General features: G+C 43.6%; 1 protein-coding gene across 5 annotated transcripts in view; it reads right to left on the bottom strand.

Moving 5' to 3' along the window:
* Positions 1-26713, bottom strand: part of LOC138669636 (complement decay-accelerating factor-like) — a 227758-nt gene that overhangs the window by 113789 nt on the left and 87256 nt on the right. For all 5 annotated transcript variants that reach the window (XM_069756294.1, XM_069756290.1, XM_069756292.1 and 2 more), the window contains exons 4-5: positions 22250-22441; positions 17482-17581 (exon numbers count right to left, since the gene is read on the bottom strand). In XM_069756294.1, coding sequence (XP_069612395.1) covers positions 17482-17581; positions 22250-22441 — 292 coding nt within the window. The remainder of the gene's footprint in view (positions 1-17481; positions 17582-22249; positions 22442-26713) is intronic.

Here is a 26713-nt window from a genome sequence, read left to right as displayed (position 1 = left end):
CCCCCAGGGAACTAATCTAGATGTGTTGTGAGAACTTTGAACCCCCAAGTGTTTCACTACAGTTTATAACGCAGAGCCGTGAAAATAAAAAATCTTTTTTTTTCCCACAAAAAATATGTTTTAGCCCCGAGTTTTGTATTTTCCCAAGGGTAGCAGGAGAAATTGGACCCCAAAAGTTGTTGTCCTATTTGTCCTGAGTACGCCGATACCCCATATGTTGGGGTAAACCCCTGTTTGGGCACACGGGAGAGCTCGGAAGGGAAGAAGCACTGTTTTACTTTTTCAACGCAGAATTGGCTGGAATTGAGATCGGACGCCATGTCGCGTTTGGAGAGCCCCTGATGTGCCTAAACAGTGGAAACCCCCCAATTATAACTGAAACCCTAATCCAAACACATCCCTAACCCTAATCCCAACAGTAACCCTAACCACACCTCTAACCCTCACACACCCCTAACCCTAATCCCAACCCTATTCCCAACCGTAAATGTAATCTAAACCCTAACTGTAACTTTAGCCCCAACCCAAACTGTAGCCCTAGCCCTAACCCTAGCCCTAACCCTAATCCTAACCCTAGCCCTAACCCTAGCCCTAACCCTAACCCTAGCCCTAACCCTAACCCTAGCCCTAACCCTAACCCTAACCCTAGCCCTAACCCTAGCCCTAACCCTAGCCCTAGCCCTAGCCCTAACCCTAGCCCTAACCCTAGCCCTAACTCTAACCCTAGCCCTAATGGGAAAATGGAAATAAATACATTTTTTTAATTTTTCCCTAACTAAGGGGGTGATGAAGGGGGGTTTGATTTACTTTTATAGTGGGTTTTTTAGCGGATTTTTATGATTGGCAGCCGTCACACACTGAAAGACGCTTTTTATTGCAAAAAATATTTTTTGCGTTACCACATTTTCAGAGCTATAATTTTTCTATATTCTGGTCCACAGAGTCATGTGAGGTCTTGGTTTTTGCGGGACGAGTTGATGTTTTTATTGGTAACATTTTCGGGCACGTGACATTTTTTGATCGCTTTTTATTCCGATTTTTGTGAGGCAGAATGACCAAAAACCAGCTATTCATGAATTTCTTTTGGGGGAGGCGTTTATACCGTTCCGCGTTTGGTAAAATTGATGAAGCAGTTTTATTCTTCGGGTCAGTACGATTACAGCGACACCTCATTTATATAATTTTTTTATGTTTTGGCGCTTTCATACGATAAAAACTATTTTATAGAAAAAATAATTATTTTTGCATCGCTTTATTCTCAGGACTATAACTTTTTTATTTTTTTGCTGATGATGCTGTATGGCGGCTCGTTTTTTGTGGGACAAGATGACGTTTTCAGCGGTACCATGGTTAGTTATATCTGTCTTTTTGATCGCGTGTTATTCCACTTTTTGTTCGGCGGTATGATAATAAAGCGTTGTTTTTTGCCTCGTTTTTTTTTTTTTTTTTCTTACGGTGTTTACTGAAGGGGTTAACTAGTGGGCCAGTTTTATAGGTCGGGCCGTTACGGACGCGGCGATACTAAATATGTGTACTTTTATTGTTTTTTTTTTATTATTTAGATAAAGAAATGTATTTATGGGAATAATATTTTTATTTTTTTTTCATTATTTTGGAATATTTTTTTTTATTTTTTTTTACACATTTGAAATTTTTTTTTTTACTTTTTTACTTTGTCCCAGGGGGGGACATCACAGATCAGTGATCTGACAGTTTGCACAGCACTCTGTCAGATCACTGATCTGATAGGAGTGCAGGCTGCTTCACAGTGCCTGCTCTGAGCAGGCTCTGTGAAGCCACCTCCCTCCCTGCAGGACCCGGATCCGCGGCCATCTTGGATCCGGGGCTGGAGGGAGCAGGGAGGGAGGTGAGACCCTCGCAGCAACGCGATCACATCGCGTTGCTGCGGGGGGCTCAGGGAAGCCCGCAGGGAGCCCCCTCCCTGCGCGGTGCTTCCCTGTACCGCCGGCACATCGCGATCATCTTTGATCGCGGTGTGCCGGGGGTTAATGTGCCGGGGGCGGTCCGTGACCGCTCCTGGCACATAGTGCCGGATGTCAGCTGCGATAAACAGCTGACACCCGGCCGCGATCGGCGGCGCTCCCCCCGTGAGCGCTGCCGATCGCATATGACGTACTATTGCGTCCTTGGGAAGTAAAGCCCACCCCACATGGACGCAATAGTACGTCTAATGGCAGAAAGGGGTTAAAAAAACTGCAGCTCTTGGCAGAAAACGCAGGTCCTTTTTTTGTCCGTTTTTGATGCGTTTTTGATGCGTTTTTTGATGCGTTTTTTGATGCGTTTTTTTACTGTGTGTTTCCTAGGAAGCTTTTTAGGGCTAAAATGGCTGAAAATACCTAACCCTACCCCTAACCCTACCCCTAACCCTACCCCTAACCCTAACCCTACCCCTAACCCTAACCCTACCCCTAACCCTACCCCTAACCCTAACCCTACCCCTAACCCTACCCCTACCCCTAACCCTACCCCTAACCCTATTCTAACCTTAGTGAAAAAAAAAAAAAAAATTCTTAATTTTTTTTATTGTCCCTACCAATGGGGGTGACAAAGTGGGGGGGTGTCATTTACTATTTTTTTATTTTGATCACTGAGATAGGTTATATCTCAGTGATCAAAATGCACTTTGGAGCGAATCTGCCGGCCGGCAGATTCGGCGGGCGCACTGCGCATGCGCCCGCCATTTTGCAAGATGGCGGCGCCCAGGGAGAAGACGGCCGGACGGACACCGGGACGCCGGGTAAGTATAAGGGGGGGAGATTAGGGCACGGGGGGGCATCGGAGCACTGGGGGGGGGCATCGGAGCACGGGGGGGGGGGCATCGGAGCACGGGGGGCGGGATCGGAGCACGGGGGGGCAGCCACACTCCGCCCACGCACTTCCGCCCGCTCCCCCGCACTTCCTGCTGCAGCGGTTCTGCACATCAAATCGCAGTAAAACCCGCAGATATATTTTTGATCTGCGGGTTTTACTGCGATTTTGACCTCACAATGGAGGTCTATGGGTGCAGAACCGCTGCGGTTCAGGAAGAAGAATTGACATGCTCCTTCTTTTTTCCGGGAGCTATTCAGCGCGTCTTTTTTTTTACAATTTCCGGACCATGTGCACAGTGTGTCCTGTTTTCCATAGGGTACAGTGTACTGTACCCTGCATGGAAAACAGCTGCGGAACCGCAGCGGCAAAACCGCCGCGGTTCCGCGGTAAAAAACGCACTGTGTGAACATGGCCTTAGGCTCACACAGGATGAGTAGTTCAAGAAAAGCACATCCAGCCCATGAATGGCAGCGCTTCCCAGGACTCACATTCAAAGATGATATTTCATATTTTTTTATTTCATAACTTAAAATAGAAGAGATACTGTATCTCTTCTATTTTAAGTTATGAAATAAAAAAATATGAAATATCATCTTTGAATGTGAGTCCTGGGAAGCGCTGCCATTCATGGGCTGGATGTGCTTTTCTTGAACATATTGGACTTCATGTTAGTGGTAAATTTAGGTCGATAATTTTTGCGTTTATTTGTGAAAAAAATGGAAATTTGGCTAAAATTTTGAAAATTTCGCAATTTTTAAAGTTTGAATTTTTGTGTAAATCTTTTTATTGATATAAGTTGCATAAAATTATTCATTACAGAACAGATCATCATCACACAAATATATAGTTAAGTAGCTTTCATTGTAAGCACTTTTGAACAATAAAATGAATTGAGATTTGAAATAACTTGAGTAATACTATTCCTTTTACCTTCCTTAACCCCTATCTGACCTCGGACGGGATAGTACGTCCGAGGTCAGATCCCCTGCTTTGATGCAGGGCTCCGCGGTGAGCCCGCATCAAAGCCGGGACATGTCAGCTGTTTTGAACAGATGACATGTGCCCGCAATAGGTGCGGGCAGAATCGCGATCTGCCCGCACCTATTAACTAGTTAAATGCCGCTGTCAATCGCAGACAGCGGCATTTAACTACCGCATCCGGCCGGGCGGCCGGAAATGACGTCATCGCTGACCCCCGTCACATGATCGGGGGTCGGCGATGCGTCTCCATTGTAACCATAGAGGTCCTTGAGACCTCTATGGTTACTGATGACCGGTGGCTGTGAGCGCCACCCTGTGGTCGGCGCTCACAGCACACCTCCATTTCTGCTGCATAGCAGCGATCAGCAGATCGCTGCTATGTAGCAGAGGCGATCGCGTTGTGCCTGCTTCTAGCCTCCCATGGAGGCTATTGAAGCATGGCAAAAGTAAAAAAAAAAGTTAAAAAAAAATGTGAAAAAAATAAAAAATATATAAAAGTTTAAATCACCCCCCTTTCGCCCCAATCAAAATAAATCAATAAAAAAAAAATCAAATCTACACATATTTGGTATCGCCGCGCTCAGAATCGCCCGATCTATCAATTTAAAAAAAGCATTAACCTGATCGCTAAACGGCGTAGCGAGAAAAAAAATTAGAAACGCCAGAAATATGTTTTTTAGGTCGCCGCGACATTGCATTAAAATGCAATAACGGGCGATCAAAAGAACGTATCTGCACCAAAATGCTATCATTAAACACGTCATCTTGGCACGCAAAAAATAAGCCCTCAACCGACCCCAGATCACGAAAAATGGAGACGCTACGAGTATCGGAAAATGGCGCAATTTTTTTTTTTTTTAGCAAAGTTTAGAATTTTTTTTCACCACTTAGATAAAAAATATCCTAGTCATGTTAGGTGTCTACGAAATCGTACTGACCTGGAGAATCATAATGTCAAGTCAGTTTTAGCATTTAGTGAACCTAGCAAAAAAGCCAAACAAAAAACAAGTGTGGGATTGCACTTTTTTTGCAATTTCACCGCACTTGGAATTTTTTTCCCATTTTCTAGTACACGACATGCTAAAACCAATGATGTCGTTCAAAAGTACAACTCGTCCCGCAAAAAATAAGCCCTCACATTGCCAAATTCACGGAAAAATAAAAAAAGTTATGGCTCTGGGAAGGAGGGGAGTGAAAAACGAACACAGAAAAATGAAAAATCCCAAGGTCATGAAGGGGTTAATGTAAATATATAGAATCGGTTAAGGTTCGAGAACTGGAACAACTATGTTGTAACATCATATAGAAACTTTGAGATCGCTTAAACTTTATGTTTAAGAAGAGATAGAGAAGAAGAGAGGTAGAAAGGGGGGGGGGGGGGAGGGGGAAAAAGGGGGGGTTAGGTTCCTGGTTTCCTGTCTGCAATCAACTGTATCTGGTATGCTTATGTGGGTCCTGGGTATAAGCAAAAATAAATAAATAAATAAAAAAATTTCCTTTTCCCCTTTTTTCTAAATCAGTCAACCCATCCAAGATATCAAGTCTGGAGTCTCTCTGAACATAATCCATGGAGACCATAAGTTTAGAACTTTATCCAGGGTTCCAGTGTCTTGTCCAATCAATTGCTCCATTCTGTATATATGGTTCAATTCCAGGACAAGATCGGAGCGTGAAGGAGATTTGAATTGTTTCCAACACCGGGGTATTAGGTTGCGTGCGGCTGTAAGAAAGTGTCTAAGAAGACTTCCCTTAAATCTGGCAATGGAGAGATTGCATAAAGATAGCAAGGCTAGTTCCATTGTGGGCTGCATCTTGTAAAAGGATAATTTATTGTGGAGATCGAATACGTCCTTCCAAAATTTATGTATGGGTAGACCAGACCACCAAATATGTGAGTACGATCCCTTCTCTGTCCAACACCTCCAGCAAAGATCTGGGGTGGAGGGAAACATGTTATGGATACTGTCTGGGCATCTATGCCATCGGGTCAGTAGTTTATAGCTTCTCTCTTGATGGTCAGCACACAGTGAGGATCTGAAGGTATGACCTCATTTTGCAGTTAGATTAATGTAATAATTTCATATCTTTATTTAATATAATTCAAATTTTTTTTTTCCCGTGTGTTTTTTTTTCTCTCCATGAGAAGGTGATATTTAATATTGTACACACTGTGAATTGGTTCTATTACTCTGGCTAATGTAATTTTTTGATACACCGTTGTGGTTCTTTTTCCATAGACATGTCTTTCTCTTTTGCGGTTCACAGAGGGTTAATCTAATGAATGTTCTGATCGCCCACCTGAGTTTTAATCTAAGCACTTGTTGTTTTAGTGTTCTGTGTTGTATAAAATGTTAATATGTGGTTCCATTTTCATGCCATGACTAAGACCTGATGGTCGAAACGCGTCGGCGTTGACCACCTGGAACCCCCATCTCTTTTTTGCAAATGTTTGCATTTTAAAGTGTTTCCAATAAATTGACTTTTTAGAAGATCCATGCTGGAGATTATTTTTTCTTTTTCATTGCTGGCTCTGGACTACGCCCTTGACCAAGGCGGCTCCGTGCATGGACATAACTGCACTGTTGAGGGATTGGTGAGCTGACTTATTTTCTTCCCATTTTTTCCTTTTTCCCTATTTTTGTATTCTGTATATATGGTTCAATTCCAGGACAAGATCGGAGCGTGAAGTAGATTTGAATTGTTTCCAACACCGGGGTATTAGGTTGCGTGCGGCTGTAAGAAAGTGTCTAAAGGTACCTTCACATTTAGCAACGCTCCAGCGATATAGACAACGAGCCAACCTAAATTAGATCGCTGGAGCGTCGCTGTTAGGTCGCTGTAGAGATGTCAAACACAGCAACTCCAGAACGATGCAGGAGCGATCCAGTGACGTACTTATCGTTCTCGCTGGTTGTTAGCTCCGTGAAAAAACATTGCAGGCATCGTTGCTTTTGCTGTCAAACATGACGAATCATGCCGATCTGACGACCAAATAAAGTTCTGGACTTTCAGCTACGACCAGCGATGTCACAGCGGGATCCAGATCGCTGCTGCGTGTCAAACACAACGAGATCGCTATCCAGGACGCTGCAACGTCACGGATCGTTGTCGTTCTCGTTGTAAAGTTGCTCAGTGTGAAGGTACCTTAAGAAGACTTCCCTTAAATCTGGCAATGGAGAGATTGCATAAAGATAGCAAGGCTAGTTCCATTGTGGGCTGCATCTTGTAAAAGGATAATTTATTGTGGAGATCGAATACGTCCTTCCAAAATTTATGTATGGGTAGACCAGACCACCAAATATGTGAGTACGATCCCTTCTCTGTCCAACACCTCCAGCAAAGATCTGAGGTGGAGGGAAACATGTTATGGATACTGTCTGGGCATCTATACCATCGGGTCAGTAGTTTATAGCTTCTCTCTTGATGGTCAGCACACAGTGAGGATCTGAAGGTATGAAGGAGGCTCTTGGATCTATCCTCCAGTGATAATGTTTTATTTAAATCATTCTCCCATTTCACAAAGAATGCAGGAGAGCCAAGTGAGGTTAATTGATGGTCTTGGAACATCCTGTATAAGAATGATACCAAATGCGTAGGAGGGCTCGCACCCAAGCAGGCCGACTCAAAGGGAGTGAGGGATCTAAATATGTTAGTCTGTTTAGATATCTTGTTGATGTAACTCTTAATCTGTTCATATAGGAGCCATGTGCCAGAAGGTGGGTCTGATTCGGCAAAGAGGGACCGTAAGGGTTTTATTGTAGATTGAGTTATATACCGTATATACTCGAGTATAAGCCGACCCGAGTATAAGCCGGCCCCCTAATTTTGCCACAAAAAACTGGGAAAACTTAATGACTCGAGTATAAGCCTAGGGTGGAAAATGCAGCAGCTACCGGTAAATTTCGAAAGTAAAAATAGATACCAATAAAAGTAAAATTAATTTAGACATCAGTAGGTTAAGTGTTTTTGAATATCCATATTGAATCAGGAGCCCCATATAATGCTCCATAAAGTTTGATGGGCCCCATTAGATGCTCCATATTAAAATATGCCCCATAAAATGCTGCATAAAGGGTGATAAGGGCCTCATAAGATGCTCCATAGAGATATTTGCCCTATATATTGCTGCACAAGCGTTATGGCCCCATAAGATGCTCCGTACAGTTACTTGCCCCATATAGTGCTGCACAAGTGTTATGGCCCCATACAGATGCTCCGCACAGCCACTTGCCCCATATAGTGCTGCACAAGTGTTATGGCACCATACAGATGCTCCACACAGTCACTTGCCCCTTATAATGCTGCACAAGTATGGCCCCATAAGATGCTCCGCACAGTCACTTGCCCCTTATAATGCTGCACAAGTATGGCCCCATAAGATGCTCCGCACAGCCACTTGCCCCTTATAATGCTGCACAAGTATGGCCCCATAAGATGCTCTGCACAGTCACTTGCCCCTTATAATGCTGCACAAGTATGGCCCCAGAAGATGCTCTGCACAGTCACTTGCCCCTTATAATGCTGCACAAGTATGGCCCCAGAAGATACTCTGCACAGTCACTTGCCCCTTATAATGCTGCACAAGTATGGCCCCAGAAGATGCTCTGCATAGTCACTTGCCCCTTATAATGCTGCACAAGTATGGCCCCAGAAGATACTCTGCACAGTCACTTGCCCCACATAGTGCTGCACAAGTATGGCCGCATAAGATGCTCTGCACACTCACTTGCCCCATTTGCTTTTGCTGCCATAAAAAAAAAAAATAAAAAAATCACATACTCACCTCTCTTCGCTCAGGACCCCGGCACTTTTACCTGCTCCTCGTGCGGCTCTGTCTTCGGCACTGACGTTCAGTAGAGGGCGCGCACTGACTACGTCACCGCGCCCTCTCACCTGAGCGTCACTGCTGAAGACAGAGCGACACCTGGTCTGAGGAGCAGGTGACTATCGCGCAGCGCAGCGCCCCCCCCCCCCCCCCCCCCCCCCGTATACTTACCTGGTCCTGGCGCTGCGTCCCTGCTTCTTCCCCGACGCTGCATCTTCTTCCTGTATTGAGCGGGCAGCGTTACCGCTCATATACAGTAATGAATATGCGGTATTGGAGGTGGAGCCGCATATTCATTTCTGTAATGAGCGGTGCCATGTGACCGCTCAGTACAGGAAGAAGCTGCAGCGCCAGGGAAGAACCAGGGACGTCCAGGGACCACGCCGGGAGCAGGTAAGTATAATTACACAGCCCCCGCTCCCCCTCCTGTGCCGACCCCCGGGTATGACTCGAGTATAAGCCGAGAGGGGGACTTTCAGCCCCAAAAAATGGTCTGAAAATCTCGGCTTATACTAGAATATATACGGTAATCATATCGGGTAACTATCTTTGCGTTTGTGTTTATCCCGTCCAGCAGGAAAATCTAGGTTGTCGATAACCAGAGTCATGGGGCCAGGTATCGAGATTTCTTGTGAGGAAGGGCAGTTCCTCTCTCAATTCCTGTGCGTTTTTCTTTTGCCTATCAAAGTTTGAATTTTTATTCTGATAAACGAGAGAGTTATGTGACACAAAATAGTTAATAAATAACATTACCCACATGTCTATTTTATCAGCACAATTTTGGAAACAAATTTTTTTTTTTGCTAGGAAGTTATAAGGGTTAAAATTTGAGCAGCAATTTCTCATTTTTACAACGAAATTTACAAAACCATTTTTTTTTAGGGACCACCTCACATTTGAAGTCAGTTTGAGGGGTCTATATGGCTGAAAATACCCAAAAGTGACACCGTTCTAAAAACTGCACCCCTCAAGGTACTCAAAACCACATTCAAGAAGTTTATTAACCCTTCAGGTGCTTCACAGCAGCAGAAGCAACATGAAAGGAAAAATGAACATTTAACTTTTTAGTCACAAAAATGATGTTTTAGCAACTATTTTTTTATTTTCCCAAGGGTAAAAAGAGAAACTGGACACCAAAAGTTATTGTACAATTTGTCCTGAGTACGCCGATACCCCATATGTGGGGGGGAACCACTGTTTGGGCGCACGGTAGAGCTCGGAAGGGAAGGAGCGCCATTTGACTTTTTCAATGAAAAATTGGCTCCAATCTTTAGCGGACATCATGTCGCGTTTGGAGAGCCCCTGTGTGCCTAAACATAGGAGCTCCCCCACAAGTGTCCCCATTTTGGAAACTAGACCCCCCAAGGAGCTTATCTAGATGCATAGTGAGCACTTTGAACCCCCAGGTGCTTCACAAATTGATCCGTAAAAATGAAAAAGTACTTTTTTTCACAAACATTTTTAGCCTCAATTTGTTCATTTCCACATGGGCAACAGGATAAAATGTGACCCCATTTTGGAAACTAGACCTCCCATGGAACTAATCTAGATGTGCAGTGACCACTTTAAACCCTCAAGTGCTTCACAGAAGTTTATAACGCAGAGCCGTGAAAATAAAAAATCATTTTTCTTTCTTCAAAAATTATTTTTTAGCCCACAATTTTTTATTTTCACAAGAGTAACAGGAGAAATTGGACCCGAAAAGTTGTTGTCCAGTTTGTCCTGAGTACGCTGATATCCCATATGTGGGAGGAACCACTGTTTGGGCACACGTCGGGGCTCGGAAGGGAAAAAGTGACTTTTGAAATGCAGACTTGATGGAATAGTCTGCGGGTGTCACGTTGCATTTGCAGAGCCCCTGATGTGCCTAAACAGTAGAAACCCCCCACAAGTAACCCCATTTTGGAAACTAGACCCCAAAGGAACTTATCTAGATATGTGGTGAGCACTTTGAACCCCCAAATGCTTCACAGAAGTTTACAACGCAGAGCCGTGAAAATAAAAAATCATTTTTCTTTCTTCAAAAATTATTTTTTAGCCCACAATTTTTTATTTTCACAAGAGTAACAGGAGAAATTGGACCCGAAAAGTTGTTGCCCAGTTTGTCCTGAGTATGCTGGTACCCCATATGTGGGGGTAAACCACTGCTTGGGCGCACGTCGGGGCTCGAAAGGGAGAGAGCACCATTTGACTTTTTGAATGCAAGATTGTCTTGAATCAATGGTGGCGCCATGTTGCGTTTGGAGACCCCTGATGTGCCGTAACAGTGGAAACCCGTCAATTCTAACTCCAACACTAACCCCAACACACCCCTAACCATAATCCCAACTCTAGCCATAACCCTAATCACAACCCTAATCCCAACCCTAACCCCAACACACCAATAACCCTAACTATAACCCTAACCACAGCCTAATCTTAACCCTATTTCCAACCCCAACTCTAATTCCAACCCTAACCCTAAGGCTATGTGCCCACGTTGCAGATTCTTGTGAGATTTTTCCGCACCATTTTTGAAAAATCTGCAGGTAAAAGACACTGCGTTTCACCTGCGGAATTACCACGGATTTCCAGTGTTTTTTGTGCGGATTTCTCCTGCGGATTCCTATTGAGGAACAGGTGTAAAACGCTGCAGAATCCGCACAAAATTGACATGTTGCGGAAAATACAACACAGCGTTTCCGCGCGGTATTTTCTGCACCATGGGCACAGCGGATTTGGTTTTCCATTGGTTTACATGGTACTGAAAACCTGATGGAAAACTGCTATGAATCCACAGCGGCCAATCCGCTGCGGATCCGCAGCCAAATCCGCTGAGGATCCGCAGCCTAATCCGTACCGTGTGCACATAGCCTACTTCTAACCCTAATTCTAGCCCTAACCCTATAAATCAAGGGTGTCAAACTGCCTTCATCGAGGGCTGCAAACAGGTCATGTTTTCAGGATTTCCTTGTACTGCACAGGTGATAATTTAATCACCAACTCATTATTTGTGTAGGTGGTTAAATTATCACCTGTGCAGTACAAGGAAATCCTGAAAACATGACCTGTTTGCAGCTTTCGAGGAATGCAGTTTGACACCCCTGCTATAAATTTTCTTTATTTTATTATTGTCCTTACCTATGGGGGTGATAAAGGGGAGGTTTATTTATAATTTTTTTTTATTTTGAACGCTGTGATAGAACCTATCACAGCGATCAAAATGTACCTGTAATGAATCTGCTGGCCGATTCGGCGGGCGCATGCGCCCGCCATTTTGGAAGATGGCGGCACCCATGTAACAGACAGACGGACACCAGGAGGGACACAGGAGGTCGGTAAGTATGAGGGGAGGGGATCGGACAGCGGGGGGGGGGGGGAAATCGGACGGAGGGGGGAGCTGACAGGAGGACGGAGGGGAGCGGAGGACAGCAAATGACGGGAGGGAGGACGGAGGGAAGCAGATCGATGGCAGTGGCGGGGGTCAGATCACGATTTCCAGCCATGGCTGATGCTATTGCAGCGTCGGCCATGGCTGGATTGTAATATTTCACCAATTTTCACTGGTGAAATATTACCATCACTCTGATTGAAAGTGAAACGTCACTTTCAACAGCCTCCCATCCGGCGCCCCCGTTCGGTCATTTGCTTCTCCGATCCTGCGCCCCCGTTCTGTCATGTGCTGATCCCATCTTGCGCCCCCATGCTGTCATGTGTTGCTCCCATCCTGCGCCCCCATGCTGTCGTGTGCTGCTCCCATCCTGCGCCCCCATTCTGTCATGTGCTGCTTCCATCCTGCGCCCCCATTCTGTCATGTGCTGCTTCCATCCTGCGCCCCGTTCTGTCATGTGCTGCTCCCATCCTGCGCCCCAATCCTGTCATGTGCTTCCATCCTGAGCCCCCATTCTGTCATGTGCTGCACCCATCCTGTGCCCCCATTCTGCAATGTGCTGCTCCCATCCTGCGCCCCCGTTCTGTCATGTGCTCCTCTCATCCCTGTACGCTGCTCCATAAAGGTTGATGGCCCCGATAAGATGCTCCATAGGTTATGCCCTATATGCTGGTCTATAAAGGTTGATGGCCCCCATAAGATGCTCCACAGTGTTATATGTCCCATATGCGGCTGCGATAATTAAAAAAAAAAAATATGCCGAGTGTCGGGGGCCTAAGCAGGTGGAGACACAGGCGCGCTATTGTGGTCAGGTGCCTGTGTAGCCGCTGGCTCAGGCCCCTGGCACTTACTATATTCACCTGTCCCCCGTTCGGTCTTTCGGGTCCTCTGGCTGTGACTGTTCAGTCAGAGGGCGGCGCCGGCACGCACTAATCGCGTCATCGTGCCCTCTGACCTGAACGTCACAGGCAGGGGACGCAGAAGACGGAGCGGCGCGCAGCGGTGGAACGGGGACAGGTGACTACAGCATATACTCACCCTCCTGGCATGTCCCTGGTTCTCCGTCTGAGATTGCGGTATGCGTTCAGTGCTTACACATACTGATCTTCTCTGAGCTGCGTCACTCTGGGGTCCAGACTGCGCAGGCGTTTGCGCAGTCTATAAAGTGATGGGACAGAGTGACGCTCCCAGCGTTATATTATAGATATAAATACATATACACACATATACAGTGTGAGTCCCACATAGACTCCAATACACAATATGAGCCCCACATAGCCTGCTATTTACATATAAAGAACCCATAAACATGGAAAAAACCAAACAAGAAAAAAAAACACTCGCCTCACTCCACTTCCCCTGAGCGCACTGACACTCTGAAGTGCACAGCTGACTTGATGAAAATAAGTCATCATGTGAGATGTCTCACTCGCTGACTAGTTGAAAAAGGCGCCAGTGGACCCTCACCACCAATGTATTCACCACGGTCTACATCCAGAGGATGCAGATAGCGCTGACAGCGGATGGATAGCGGGCAGGGGAGGGCACTGTGCTGCCCGTGGGCCACAGGTTCAGCCCTTCGGCTGTCTCGGTTCACGGAGCAGGACTGGAATAGCCAGTGGGCCGCACTTTGCCCAGGTCTGCTCTAAAGAATAGCTTGCAAGTGGGCCACGCTTACCTAGGTAATTGGACACTTAGACTGCAGTTTGGTAGCAAGCTATACACTATATAATTAAAACTCCCTACATTCTTGTAAACAGAGGATTTTTTTAAAGATGTAAATTACAAAGTTAATTGTTTTTTTTACATGCACGCTGCAATTCTACATAGATTCGGTGCATTTGAAATAACCAGACTAATTTGCGTCGCTTCTTAACGCTTTAAGTCAAGATGCTTAAAGGGGTTTTCTCCAAGCTTTTCGTAAAAGTCTGCAGTTACTCTGTGTGATTGCAGACTTGTGAGTCTTTATAGTACTGTGTTGGCTCTGCTGTACCGTGTTGGTTATGATCTCCCAGCAGAGATGTCTGATGAAAGCAAAGTGTCAGTCATTACATGTTTCACACTAGTAACTCCCCTTTCATTCTAAATAAGCTTTGAAGGCAGATTCTTAACACTTCATTTAGATATGAGAAAAACGTGGATTTCTCTGGAATAAGACATCGGAATGCAGATACCAAGTGATCAAACTATTCTATGTTTTATTACCTACATGCCCATGTAGACCGCTTAGGAGAGCTGATCCTACTGACAAATTCCCTTTAACTTATTTATGATGGTTGTTATAACTATTATTCAGGCTATCTAAGTCCCCTGCTAAAGCTCTGCTCACTTAAAAACAATGCTTGTCATAGCTGAATCCAAAAGGAGAAAAATGGAAGACAATAGAGCAAAATAGAGTCTTACCCAGAGAGAGGATATGAGAACGATATGTGTCGGGATGTGCTCACCTGGCAGTGTTGTGCACCACAACACCAAATAAAGCTCAGTGGAACAGCTGCTGCAGATCCAGGATACATACAATGGAAAAAAAAGACCCTGGAGAATGCATCTAAAGGTACTGTCACACTTTAGCGACGCTGCAGCGATACCGACAACGATTCGGATCGCTGCAGCGTCGCTGTTTGGTCGCTGGAGAGCTGTCACACAGACAGCTCTCCAGCGACCAACGATCCCGAGGTCCCCGGTAACCAGGGTAAACATCGGGTAACTAAGCGCAGGGCCGCGCTTAGTAACCCGATGTTTACCCTGGTTACCATCGTTAAAGTAAAAAAAACAAACGCTACATACTTACCTACCGCTGTCTGTCCCCGGCGCTCTGCTTCTCTGGTCTGGCTGTGAGCGTCGGGCAGCTGGAAAGCAGAGCGGTGACGTCACCGCTCTGCTTTCCGGCTGACCGGCGCTCACAGCCAGACCAGAGAAGCAGAGCGCCGAGGACAGACAGCGGTAGGTAAGTATGTAGCGTTTGTTTTTTTTACTTTAACGATGGTAACCAGGGTAAACATCGGGTTACTAAGCGCGGCCCTGCGCTTAGTTACCCGATGTTTACCCTGGTTACCAGCGAAGACATCGCTGAATCGGCGTCACACACGCCGATTCAGCGATGTCAGCGGGACCTCAACGATCAAAAAATGGCCCAGGCCATTCCGACACGACCAGCGATCTCACAGCAGGGGCCTGATCGCTGGTACGTGTCACACATAGCGAGATCGCTACTGAGATCGCTGTTGCTGTGACTCAGCAGCGATCTCGCTAGCGATCTCGCTATGTGTGACGGGGCCTTAACTGAGCTGCCAAAGACACCATATGATGAAAAAAAGAGATCCAGGAGGCAATGTGATTAAAACAGCGGTTTTATTAGAAAACATATTTCAAAGTTCACAGACTTCTTCATCAGTACAAAATCACATTGCATGGAGGAGTGCACACACTCCTCCTTTCAATGTGGTTTAGTCCAGATGAAAAAGTCTGTGAACTTTAAAACCATGGCTGTGGAGTCGGTAAGCCAAACCTCCGAGTCAGGCTCCTCAATTTCCATGACACAGACTCAGACTCCACGACTCCGACTACAAAGCCCTGCTAGGGCTGTGGAGTCGGTAAGGTAAGCCAAACCTCCGACTCATCAATTTCCACGACACTGACTCCACCAAAATGGGCTCCGACTCAGACTCCACAGCCCTGTTTGAAACTTGTTGACTAATAAAACTGCAATTTTCAAAACATTGCCTCCTGAATCTCCTTTTTCATCATATGATGTCTTCAGGAGCGTAGTTAAAGATCCATTCTTTATAGTTTTTCCTTCTATCTTGTAGCTGCAAGGTGCAGCTGCACTGTTACAGAGTTGCCACCTTGCAAGGACATAGGAAGTGTCATGGAGAGGGTAAATAAAAAAGCTGACCCTTTTCCTCCCCCTCCCTTCACAATGAAATTTGATCATGCCCATCATATATTCGATACAAAAGAAGGGGTGGTATCTGTTCACTGTGGCTAATGGACATGGGTTGACTAGTGAAAAGACACAGAATCTGAAAATTTCAAGATTTCCATTTTTAATTTAGATTGAGATATGAAAATAAACAAAGGCAAAATTTGAAAACAATATTACATTTAGCATAAAAACCTTATTTAACCCCTTAATGGCCACTGATACTCCTTTTAACAGCGGACGTTAAGGGGCCTTAATTCTCAGCGGAATATATGTATAGCGCCGCCCGACGACAATTCCCATGGGTTTCAGCTGTACATGACAGCTGACACCATGCGGTATGGGCCCCGGAAAGGTTTGGGAGCCGATTGGGATCGAGTAACCCCTTAAATACTGCTGTAAATCGCAATAGTGGTATTTAATTGGTTGCAAGGAGTTCACAAGACCCTCTAAGTAACCAACGGACCCCCAAATCGCGGGTGCCGATTACTACCATGGTATCCTGTCATGTGCCCCTAACGGCCGCGGTTGGAATTTCAATCCATCCACACCTGTTAACATATTAAATGCCGCTGTCAATCTCTGACAGGCGGCAGTTAACATGAACACGCCGTAGTGCATCGCAGCCCATCGGCGACTGTCACATGACCGTGGGTCGCAGCTAAGTTGGCATGACAACCCAGAGACCACTGTCGTGGTCATCATCCCATGGTCAGTGCTCATAGCAAATGAGCATTGCTGCTACATGTAGAAGCCTGCTATGTTTTGCTCATGCGATAAGAAGATTATTGAAGCAAGTAAGAAACAAAAATGTTAAAAAATATAAAAAGTTCAAATCACTTCCCTTTTGCCCCATTGAAAATAAAACAATTAAAAAAACAACAAAACATATTTGGCGTCGCCGCATTCAGAATCGTCCGATCTATCAATATATAAAAAAAATATTAATCGGCGTAACGGGTAAAAACATCAAAACGTCAGAATTACTTATTTTGATTGATGCAACATTACAATAAAATGCAATAACAGGTAATCAAAAGATCATATCTACACCAAAATGTTATCAATAAAAACGTCAGCTCGGCACACAAAAAATAAGCCCTCACCCAGCCCCAGATCACAAAAAATAGAGACGCTACAGGTCTTGGAAAATGGCAACTTTTGTTTGTTTGTTTTTTACAAACTTTGAATTTTTTCCCCATTTTCCAGTACACTAAATGGTAAAACCAATGGCGTAGTTCAAAAGTACAACTCAGCCCACAAAAACCAAGCTCTCACATGGTCATATAGACAGAAAAATAAAAAAAGTTATGGCTCTGGGTAGAAGGGGAGCAAAAAACAGAAATACCCCTGGTCCTTAAGGGATGAAGAATGAACCTGTGACAGAACAGCAGGGGAGTTTGTTTTCATGCAACCAATCTAAAACAAGACCCTGTTCCAAGCTATGTAAATTCAAATTTAGTCTGAAAGCCTACCCGGTTAATTGCATAATCTGTGAAAATTGTCTCTTTACCAACAGCTAAAGTGTATAGTGATCAAATTTCTCCTCACCCTTCATTACATTTATACGTCACTTTGGAACCAAATAAGAAACCATCTGTCGCTTCAAAATCACCATTCTCTATGTCTCCAGGATGCCCACAATCTCTGCCTGCAACAACAACAAAAAAAAGGATTAACCCCTTAGTGACCGAGCCAAATTTTTGAAATCTGACCAGTGTCACTTTATGTGGTAATAACTCTGCAACGCTTCAACAAATCCCAGTGATTTTGAGATTGTTTTTTCGTGACACATTATACTTTATGATAATGGTAAATTTTGTTCAACATTTTTTGTGTTTATTTATAATAAATATCAAAAATTTGAGAAAAATGGTAAAAAATTAGCAATTTTCTAAATTTGAATGATTATCCCTTTAATCCAGATAGTCATACAACAGCAAACCATTAATAAATAACATTTCCCACATGTCGGCTTTACATCAGCACCATTTGTAAAATGTTATTTTATTTTGTTAGCATTTTAGGAGGTTTAAAAATGTAGCAGCAATTTTTCATTTTTTCAAAGAAATTTACAAAATTTATTTTTTTAGGGACTTATCCATGTTTGAAGTGACTTTAGGGGTCCCATATATTGGGAAACCCACAAACGTGATACCATTTTAAAAACAGCACCCCTAAACATATTGAAAACTGCTGTCAGGTAGTATATTAACCCTTCAGGTGCTTTACAGGAGTTAATGCAAAGTGGTATGACAGAAATGAAAATGTGTACTTTTACCACCTAAATGTTGCTAACATCTAAACAGATTACTGCAGCTGTCAGACTCTAAGGCCACTATTTGGTCATGAATTGCCATGGCAAACATCAGGACAACAAAATCATGATCTGAGGGCACCAATTGTGACAAAGAAGAAGCCCCCACACTCTGTTAACCATTTACAATGATGTAGTTACTATTGACAGCAGCATCTAAGGGGTTAAACAGATTTAGATGGTGCAAATACTGATCGTGGCTGGTACAGCAAGTTGTCAGCTATAGTGTATAACCAACAGATGCTGGATTGTCACCTGTATGGGGAGGCTATTCTCTTATATCTCAGGTCAGTTAAAAGACGTATTGGCGGTCATTAAGGGGTTAAGCTGCAGAATGAAAATGACTTCTGTTGTAGAATATACTGTGCTGATGATTCTGTTAAGAATAGTCCATAACATAATGGTGGTTCTTTAGGAGGTTGTTTAACCCTTTACCGACAGAGCCAATTGGGTACTTAAAGGGAATCTGGCACCTGCTTTTTCGTATATAAGCTTCGGCCACCGCCATCAGTGGCTTATCTACAGCATTCTGTAATGCATTCTGTAATGCTGTAGATAAGCCACAGATGTAACCTGAAAGATAAGAAAAACAAGCTAGATTATACTCACCTGGGGAGGGGGGCGGTCCGGTCCGATGGGCAACACGGTCCGGGTCCTCCCATCTTCATGTGATGACGTCCTCTTCTTGTCTTCTTGTCATGGCTCCTGTGCCGGCGTGCTTTATTTGCCCTGTTGAGGGAAGCGCAAAGTACTGCAGCGCACAGGCGCCGGGAAAGGTCAGAGAAGACCAGCGCCTGCGCACTGCAGTACTTTACGCTGCCCTCAACAGGGCAGATAAAGTACGCCGGCACAGGAGCCGCGACAGGAAGAAAGAGGACGTCATTGCATGAAGATGGGAGGCGCTGGGCCCGGACTGCGACACCCATCGGACTGGACCGCACCGGACCGCTCCCCAGGCGAGTATAATCTAACTTGTTTTTCTAATCTTTTAGGTTACATCGGGGGCTTATCTACAGCATTACAGAATACTGTAGAGAAGCCCTAAAGGTGGTGGCTGCAGCCTATATACGAAAAAGTAGATGACAGATTCCCTTTAATGACCAAGCTAATTTTTTTTTTGACAATTCTGACAACTGTCACTTTATGAAGTTATAACTCTGGAATGCTTCAACGTATACCACTGATTCTGAGAATGTTTTTCTGTGACGTATTGTACTTCATGTCAGTGGTAAAATTTCTTCTATATAACTTGCATTTATTTATTAAAAAAAAAAAGGAAAATTTGGCAAAAATTTGGAAAATTTTTGCAATTTTTAAACTTTTAATTTTTGTACCCTTAAATCAGAGTGGCGTCACACAAAATAGTTAGTAGATAACATTTACCACATGTCAACTTTACATCAGCACTATTTTGGAAACATTTTTTTTGTTAGGACATTATAAGGGTTAAAATTTGACCAGCGATTTCTTATTTTTCCAAAAAAATTTACAAAACCATTTTTTTAGGGACCACCTCATTTGAAAAGTAAGTTTGGAGAGTCAATATGACAGAAAATTTCCAAAGTGACACCATTCTAAAAACTGCACCCCTCAAGGTGCGCAAAACCACTTTCAAGAAGTTTATTAACCCTTCAGGTGCTTCACGAGAAAAAATGAACATTTTACTTTTTTGCCCAAAAATTTATTTTGGAACCAAATTTTTTTATTTTTACAAGGGCATCAGGAGAAAATGGACCACAACATTTGTTGTGCAATTTCTCCCAAGTACGCCAATACCCTGTATATGGGGGAATTTGGGCACATGGCAGGGCTCAGAAGGGAGAGAGCACAGTTTGACTTTTTAAACGCAAAATTGGCTGGAATCAATTGGGGCGCCATGTTGCATTTGGAGACCCCTAATGTACCTAAACAGTGGAATCCCCCCAATTCTAACTATAACCCTAACCGTAATCCCAGCTATAACCGTAATCCCAGCTATAACCGTAACCCTAACTATAACCGTAACACTAACTTTAGCCCAACACTAACTTTAGCCCAACACTAACCCTAGACTAACCCTAGACTAACCCTAACCCCAACCCTATCCCTAGACCCAACCCTATCCCTAGACCCAACCCTAGCCCCAACCCTAATTTTAGCCCCAACCCTAACCCTAGCCCCAACCCTATCCCTAGCCTGAACTTAGCCTAACCCTACATTTAGATAAACCCTAATGGAAAAATGAAAATACTTTTATTTTATTATTTTTACCTAACTAAGGGGGTGAAACAGGGGGGTTTGATTTACTACTTTCTATATTTTTATCAGTGTGATAGGGTCTGTCACAGTGATCAAAATGAACCAATAGCAAAAAATGTCCTATTGGTGCCAGTAAGCAGACCTCGGCAGGGATGGGAACCCCATTTCTCTCTCCTCTGATGCGCGATCACATCAGAGACAGAAATTAAATGGGAAATCTGACTTTTTTTTTTGCGGTCGCCGCTATTCTGTTAATAATGATGATCGCAACACTGGGGTGGGTAAAAACCAACCCAAATCATGATTTCTGGTGTCTAAGCTACCCCCAGTAGCCGAGACCCTGGAGAAATTCTGATGCTGGGGGGTGCTATACACTTATTTCTCAGCACCATTAAAAAGCAGCGCCGAGGCATAAGTACCCGTTACTGCCGCCGTTAAAATGCGTATCGGCGGTTGTTAAGGGGTTAAATGTTGTGTAGGCCTGTATAAATCACATGCCATCAGATAAAAGCCATATTCACATGCTGCACACAGGTTACTCACAAATTTCATGGATATTTTTGGTTTTGAAAACTTTTTTTATTTAAATTGGATGTGATTAACATACTTAACTCACTATATCTGGAGTGTATAATTTTGGCACATATCATCTTTCTTACGCTTTCGGTCCCAACAACTACTACATATATCGGTGACGCCCCCGAAGAAGCGTATAGCGAAAAGTGCGTTGGGATCCCTCCTGTCCACGTCTGCCTAAAGTTGGTCCTCTTAATTTCCCACCATGGTCTACTCTCTGTAATTTGCATAAACAGCTTTTCATCCTGGATGGGATTTACTTATATATAACTACAGGTATCATTCTATGAAAAATATATATGTTGTTTCACTAGTTCTCTAGGTGCTTCCTTATATGTTAGTCTAACTAAACGCAATAATTTTTATGGCACTTGCCACAAATATGTATTTGCATATTAGTATTCAGTTATACATTGAACTATGCACTTTAGCACCTTATTATTTTTAGGTGTATTTTGGCCTATATATCTTGACATAATTTGCTTGTCCTATTCAGTGTATTCAGTTAATCCTTCTTATATTCATATACATCCCACTGACCAGGTGGTTCAGTTCGCACATCTGATTTTTCTGCGATTACTTGTGGTATTTTTTATGATTGGTTCATACTCTGTATGTATATTTATTATAGTCAGTACTTGCTGGCTTATGAACTAGTTCTATCTGGTCCTTCCTTTGGCATGTACGTGGTACTTGTGTGTCGTCCTTCATTTTAATTGTTGTGTCATTCATATCTATTTATATGCAATTTGTTTTTATATAATTACCTGTTTGGGAACAAAGATTGTATTTTTAAGTCAGCTGTAACGTCATTTTCTTTTGGTTTTCTTATACTCCTTATGACGGAGCTTATAGGCATGCCCTTCTTTTTGGTTTAATTACATATATCTGTGCCCATTAATTTGAGTAACTGGCCAATGATTGGTAGTTTGCAAATTTACAGGTGTGTGTAATAAAGGGTCCTAGTATTTATGAGAAAATCATTCTTGATCTCATCCATGGTTAATAATATATACCTCATGAACAAATCCGTAATTAGTCCATGTACATGTGCCCTATGCGTTTTTCTACTTATTTCCAATATCCAGGTCATGCAGAAACCAACACGCACTGTAGAAAACATTCAGCTTCTATATTTCGATATACAAGCTAATTAGACCAAGAAGTTAAGGCAGATCATTTACTTACGTGTGCAAAAATCACTTGGCGCTGACCATGACAAGTTGCCAAAGCAGGTGACTGAATTGTCTGAGCCGGGAACACGCCTGAAACCTGGCCTGCAATCATAGCTAACTTTGGTACCAGGAAGGAAGATATCTTTTGAAAGATCACTTTCTTTTGGAACTGCAAAGCTAAGCCTTTCAGGAACACCACAGGCTCCTAATAAAAAAGTAAAAACAAAAAAATACAAATTGATATATCAAATACAATACTTTACAAAATATGGATTTGTAACTAAACAAACATTGACCCTTTCACTCCCTCTAATAACCAGGCCAATTATCACACTTTTGATATGTAGAAATAAAGCTGGTTACTAAATAATAAATTGTTATTAATCCTAATAAATAAAGTACATACCTGGCCCATTATCAAAATGCCACGCACTTAATACACATGGGCAAATTCATGTAAATAATGCATAACAATTAATATTAATTGCTACGAGTGTGACCCACGCAGGAAATAAGATTTTCCATACCTCCATAAAAGCTTTCAAAAGCAAACTCTATGGACTGCAGATTGCCAAATGTGACAGTTCTTTATATTTCTCGTAGGGGTGGGAGGTAACGTGACCATTGAATGTATGTGATTGGCATAGTTGTGGTTATGTGTCATGCACTCTTCAATGTTCTAGAGGAGAGTAAAGGTACCTTCACACTAAACGATATCGCTAGCGATCCGTGACGTTGCAACGTCCTCGCTAGCGATATCGTTTAGTTTGACATGCAGCAGCGATCAGAATCCTGCTGTGATGTCGCTGGTCGGGGCTAGAGGGCCAGACCTTTCTTTGGTCGCTGGCTCTCCCGCTGACATCGCTGAATCGGCGTGTGTGACACCGATTCAGCGATGTCTTCGCTGGTAACCAGGGTAAACATCGGGTAACTAAGCGCAGGGCCGCGCTTAGTAACCCGATGTTTACCCTGGTTACCATCCTAAAAGTAAAAAAACAAACACTACATACTTACCTAACGCTGTCTGTCCCTCGGCGCTGTGCTCTGCACTCCTCCTGTACTGGCTGTGAGCGTCGGTCAGCCGGAAAGCAGAGCGGTGACGTCACCGCTTAGTTACCCGATGTTTACCCTGGTTACCGGCATCGTTGGTCGCTGGAGAGCTGTCTGTGTGACAGCTCTCCAGCGACCAAACAGCGACGCTGCAGCGATCCGGATCGTTGTCGGTATCGCTGCAGCGTCGCTTAATGTGAAGGTACCTTAAGAGTGGTATCCCCGCTGATAAGCTGATCTGGTCCTAATGTTGGCAAAAATTAGTTTTCATGTGTAAAAACTGATGAAACGGGCCTGTGTGTACTATAAGCTTTCAACCCTCAGTACACTAGCCTGTTATCAGCCATCTGGCAATGTTGCTAATGGGTGTCCATACACAGACTGACCTGGCTGCAATTAATATTTGCAGGTGTAAGGCTACTTTCACACTTGCATCGGTACGGGTCCGTCGCTATGCGTCGCACGTTGTGAAATTTGTGCACGACGTGAGCAGCGGATGCAGTTTTTCAACGCATCCGCTGCCCATTCTGGAGTCCAGGGAGGAGGGGGCAGGGTTTCGGCCGTGCATGCGCGGTAGAAAATGGCGGACGCGACGGACAAGAAAACGTTCACTTGAACGTTTTTTCATGCTGACGGTCTGCCAAAACACGACGGATCCGTAGCACGACGGATGTGACGTGTGGTGGCCATCCGTTGCAATCCGTCGCTAATACAAGTCTATGGGCAAAAAACGCATCCTGCGGGCACATTTGCAGGATCAGTTTTTTGTTCAAAACGACGGATTGCGACGGATTAAAAAAAACGCTAGGGTGAAAGTAGCCTAAGTCAATCAAGAATATAGGTCTGAATATATAAAATACAAAGCTTCTAAATGGGCATATTTCCAGTGACTCAGTCGTTAGAGCTGTTGCTTTGCAGAACTCTGCAGATGTTTTCCATGTATTTGGGTGGGTTTTCATGCCACACTTTAATGACATATAGATCAGCAATTTAGATTGTGAGGCCCAATGCGGACAGTGATGAAAAGCGTTGTAAAATAAATGGTGCTATATAAGCAAGATAAAATAAATACAAATAAATAATAGTAGAAAAAAAATTCGTAACAGTGGAGAAAACGCATGGCAGAGGTGTAAGCTGTGACTTACTACCCTTTTGTGTTTTTCACTACAGACATTTTATAATAACAATGACAATATCAAAAAACTCAAACTCTCAGTGTGAATAAAGTTTGAGAAGGATTGCTAATTGCACCGGAAAATTCATGAAATATCACTATGTTTTATTTCCCCATCTTCAATCATATTGCTTAACAGTTTGCTTAGCATTGGAGATATATACACATATTAATATACCCACTTGCAATAGAGGGTTACTGTCTTGTTATATAAAGGGTATATTACAGAGCATGAAAATAAGCAAGCTTGCAATGGACTTGCTTTTTCTGAGTTATCATTCTGCCACAACAGCTTTTATTTTACATTGTTTATAAGTCATTGGCAAGGACACCGACCACCAGAACTGGTTGACAATATGCACAATAACTACATTAAACGCTTAGGAGTTAAAGGCGTTTTCTGCCGCTTCATTTGACCCATGACAATAGAGCAGTTAATAACTACCTGCCTTTAACTCTTTAGGCTCTTAGGGGAAAATAAGCAAGTACACGGATAACCCCTTCAATGTATTGAAACAGTATGTCGTATTACCCAATTTGCCAGCTTGACTCGATTTCCTGTAGAGCAGGGGTGTCAAACTGCATTCCTCGAGGGCTGCAAACAGGTCATGTTTTCAGGATTTCCTTGCATTGCATAGGTGATAATTTAATCACCTGCAGAGAATGATTCCAGCACCTTGTGCAATGCTAAGGAAATCTTGAAAACACGCATGGTTTGAGGCCCTCGAGGAATGCAGTTTGAGACCCCTGCTGTAGACGGTAGTGGGAATCTAATCCCTTTCACCTAAAAGGCATAACCTCCTAACTTTTGAAAAATAGAAAGAGGGACAAATCATTCTGGCGTGCACAGCGTCCAATGGGAAATTTTCACCAAGCCCTTAGCCACATCCATTTACCATTTCTTCTACCCTCACAGGAGGAGATTATATCAGAGGGGCGGTGGCAGTGAAGGACATTCAGCAGATGGTCGACTGTAGGGCGTACACTCAAATCGGGCAAACCCACTGTATCCAGGACATTGTTTAACAGAGATGAGCAATTAGATTGACAGGACTCCGGTCCAGCGTCCAGGACAGTTGTACCAGGGGCTGGATGAAAGGCCAACCAATCTCTTAACTTCTAGTTACCGCTATTCCTCTTATTGCGTGCTTTTTTTTATTGTAGATGTTACTAATAAAGTATAAAAAAATGCTGCTTCACATCTGCACCAAACATGTATCAAATAAGAGTGAAAACACATAAAAAACACAGCAAACCCGCAATAAATTTGGGAAGATTGTTTTTGCGTTATGCATTTTGTACACTTGCAGAAAACGTCCAGAAAAAAAAGCATTAAAAAAAAACACAGCATTTATGGCCTCAGCAATACAGGGTGGGACATTTTTATGGATACACCTAAATAAAATGGGAATGGTTGGTGATAACTTTTCAAATGTGTTTCAGATGCTGCACATCTCGTATCTTCACAGCATAGACAATTGCCTTCAGATGACCCTAAAGATAAAAGTCTATGTGGGTCAGATTGGGAGACCTTGGTGGCCATTCAACTGGCCCACGACGACCAGGAAACTGTTCATGTAGGAATGCTTGTACCTGACACTCTTTGGGGTCATCTGAAGGTAATTGTCTATGCTGTGAAGATACGAGACATGCAGCATCTGAAACAAGGGATACTTGAAGCCTGTGCTAGCATTTCTTCTGCGGTGTTGCTATAAGTGTGTCAAGAGTGGGAGAAGAGGGTTGCATCCAACAGAATGGGAATCACTTTGAACACATTTTATAAGTGGTCATAAACTTGTAAATAACTCATGAAAGAATAAAGTTACGTTAAAACCAAGCACATCATTGTTTTTCTTGTGAAATTCTCAATACGTTTGATGTGTCACATGACCCTCTTCCCATTGGAAAAAACAAAGTTGGATCCAAAATGGCCGACTTCAAAATGGCCGCCATGGTCACCACCCATCTTGAAAAGTTTCCCTCCTCCCATATACTAATGTGCCACAAACAGGACGTTGATATCACCAACCATTCCAATTTTATTTAGGAGTATCCATATAAATGGCCCACCCTATACAATTTTATTACCGTATATACTCAAGTACAAGCTGAGTTTTTCAGCACATTTTGTGTGCTGAAAATGCCCCCTTGGCTTATACTCAAGTGAGGGTCTCAGAAGACGGAGGGGGGAGGGGCAACGCCGGACCAGCGGGTCACAGGTGGCAGGAGCTGGCTGCGGCGGCTAATGCGTGT

This window comes from Ranitomeya imitator, chromosome 3, assembly GCF_032444005.1.
Source record: "Ranitomeya imitator isolate aRanImi1 chromosome 3, aRanImi1.pri, whole genome shotgun sequence".
Lineage (NCBI taxonomy): Eukaryota > Metazoa > Chordata > Amphibia > Anura > Dendrobatidae > Ranitomeya > Ranitomeya imitator.
This window is presented reverse-complemented; position numbering and strand designations above follow the sequence as displayed.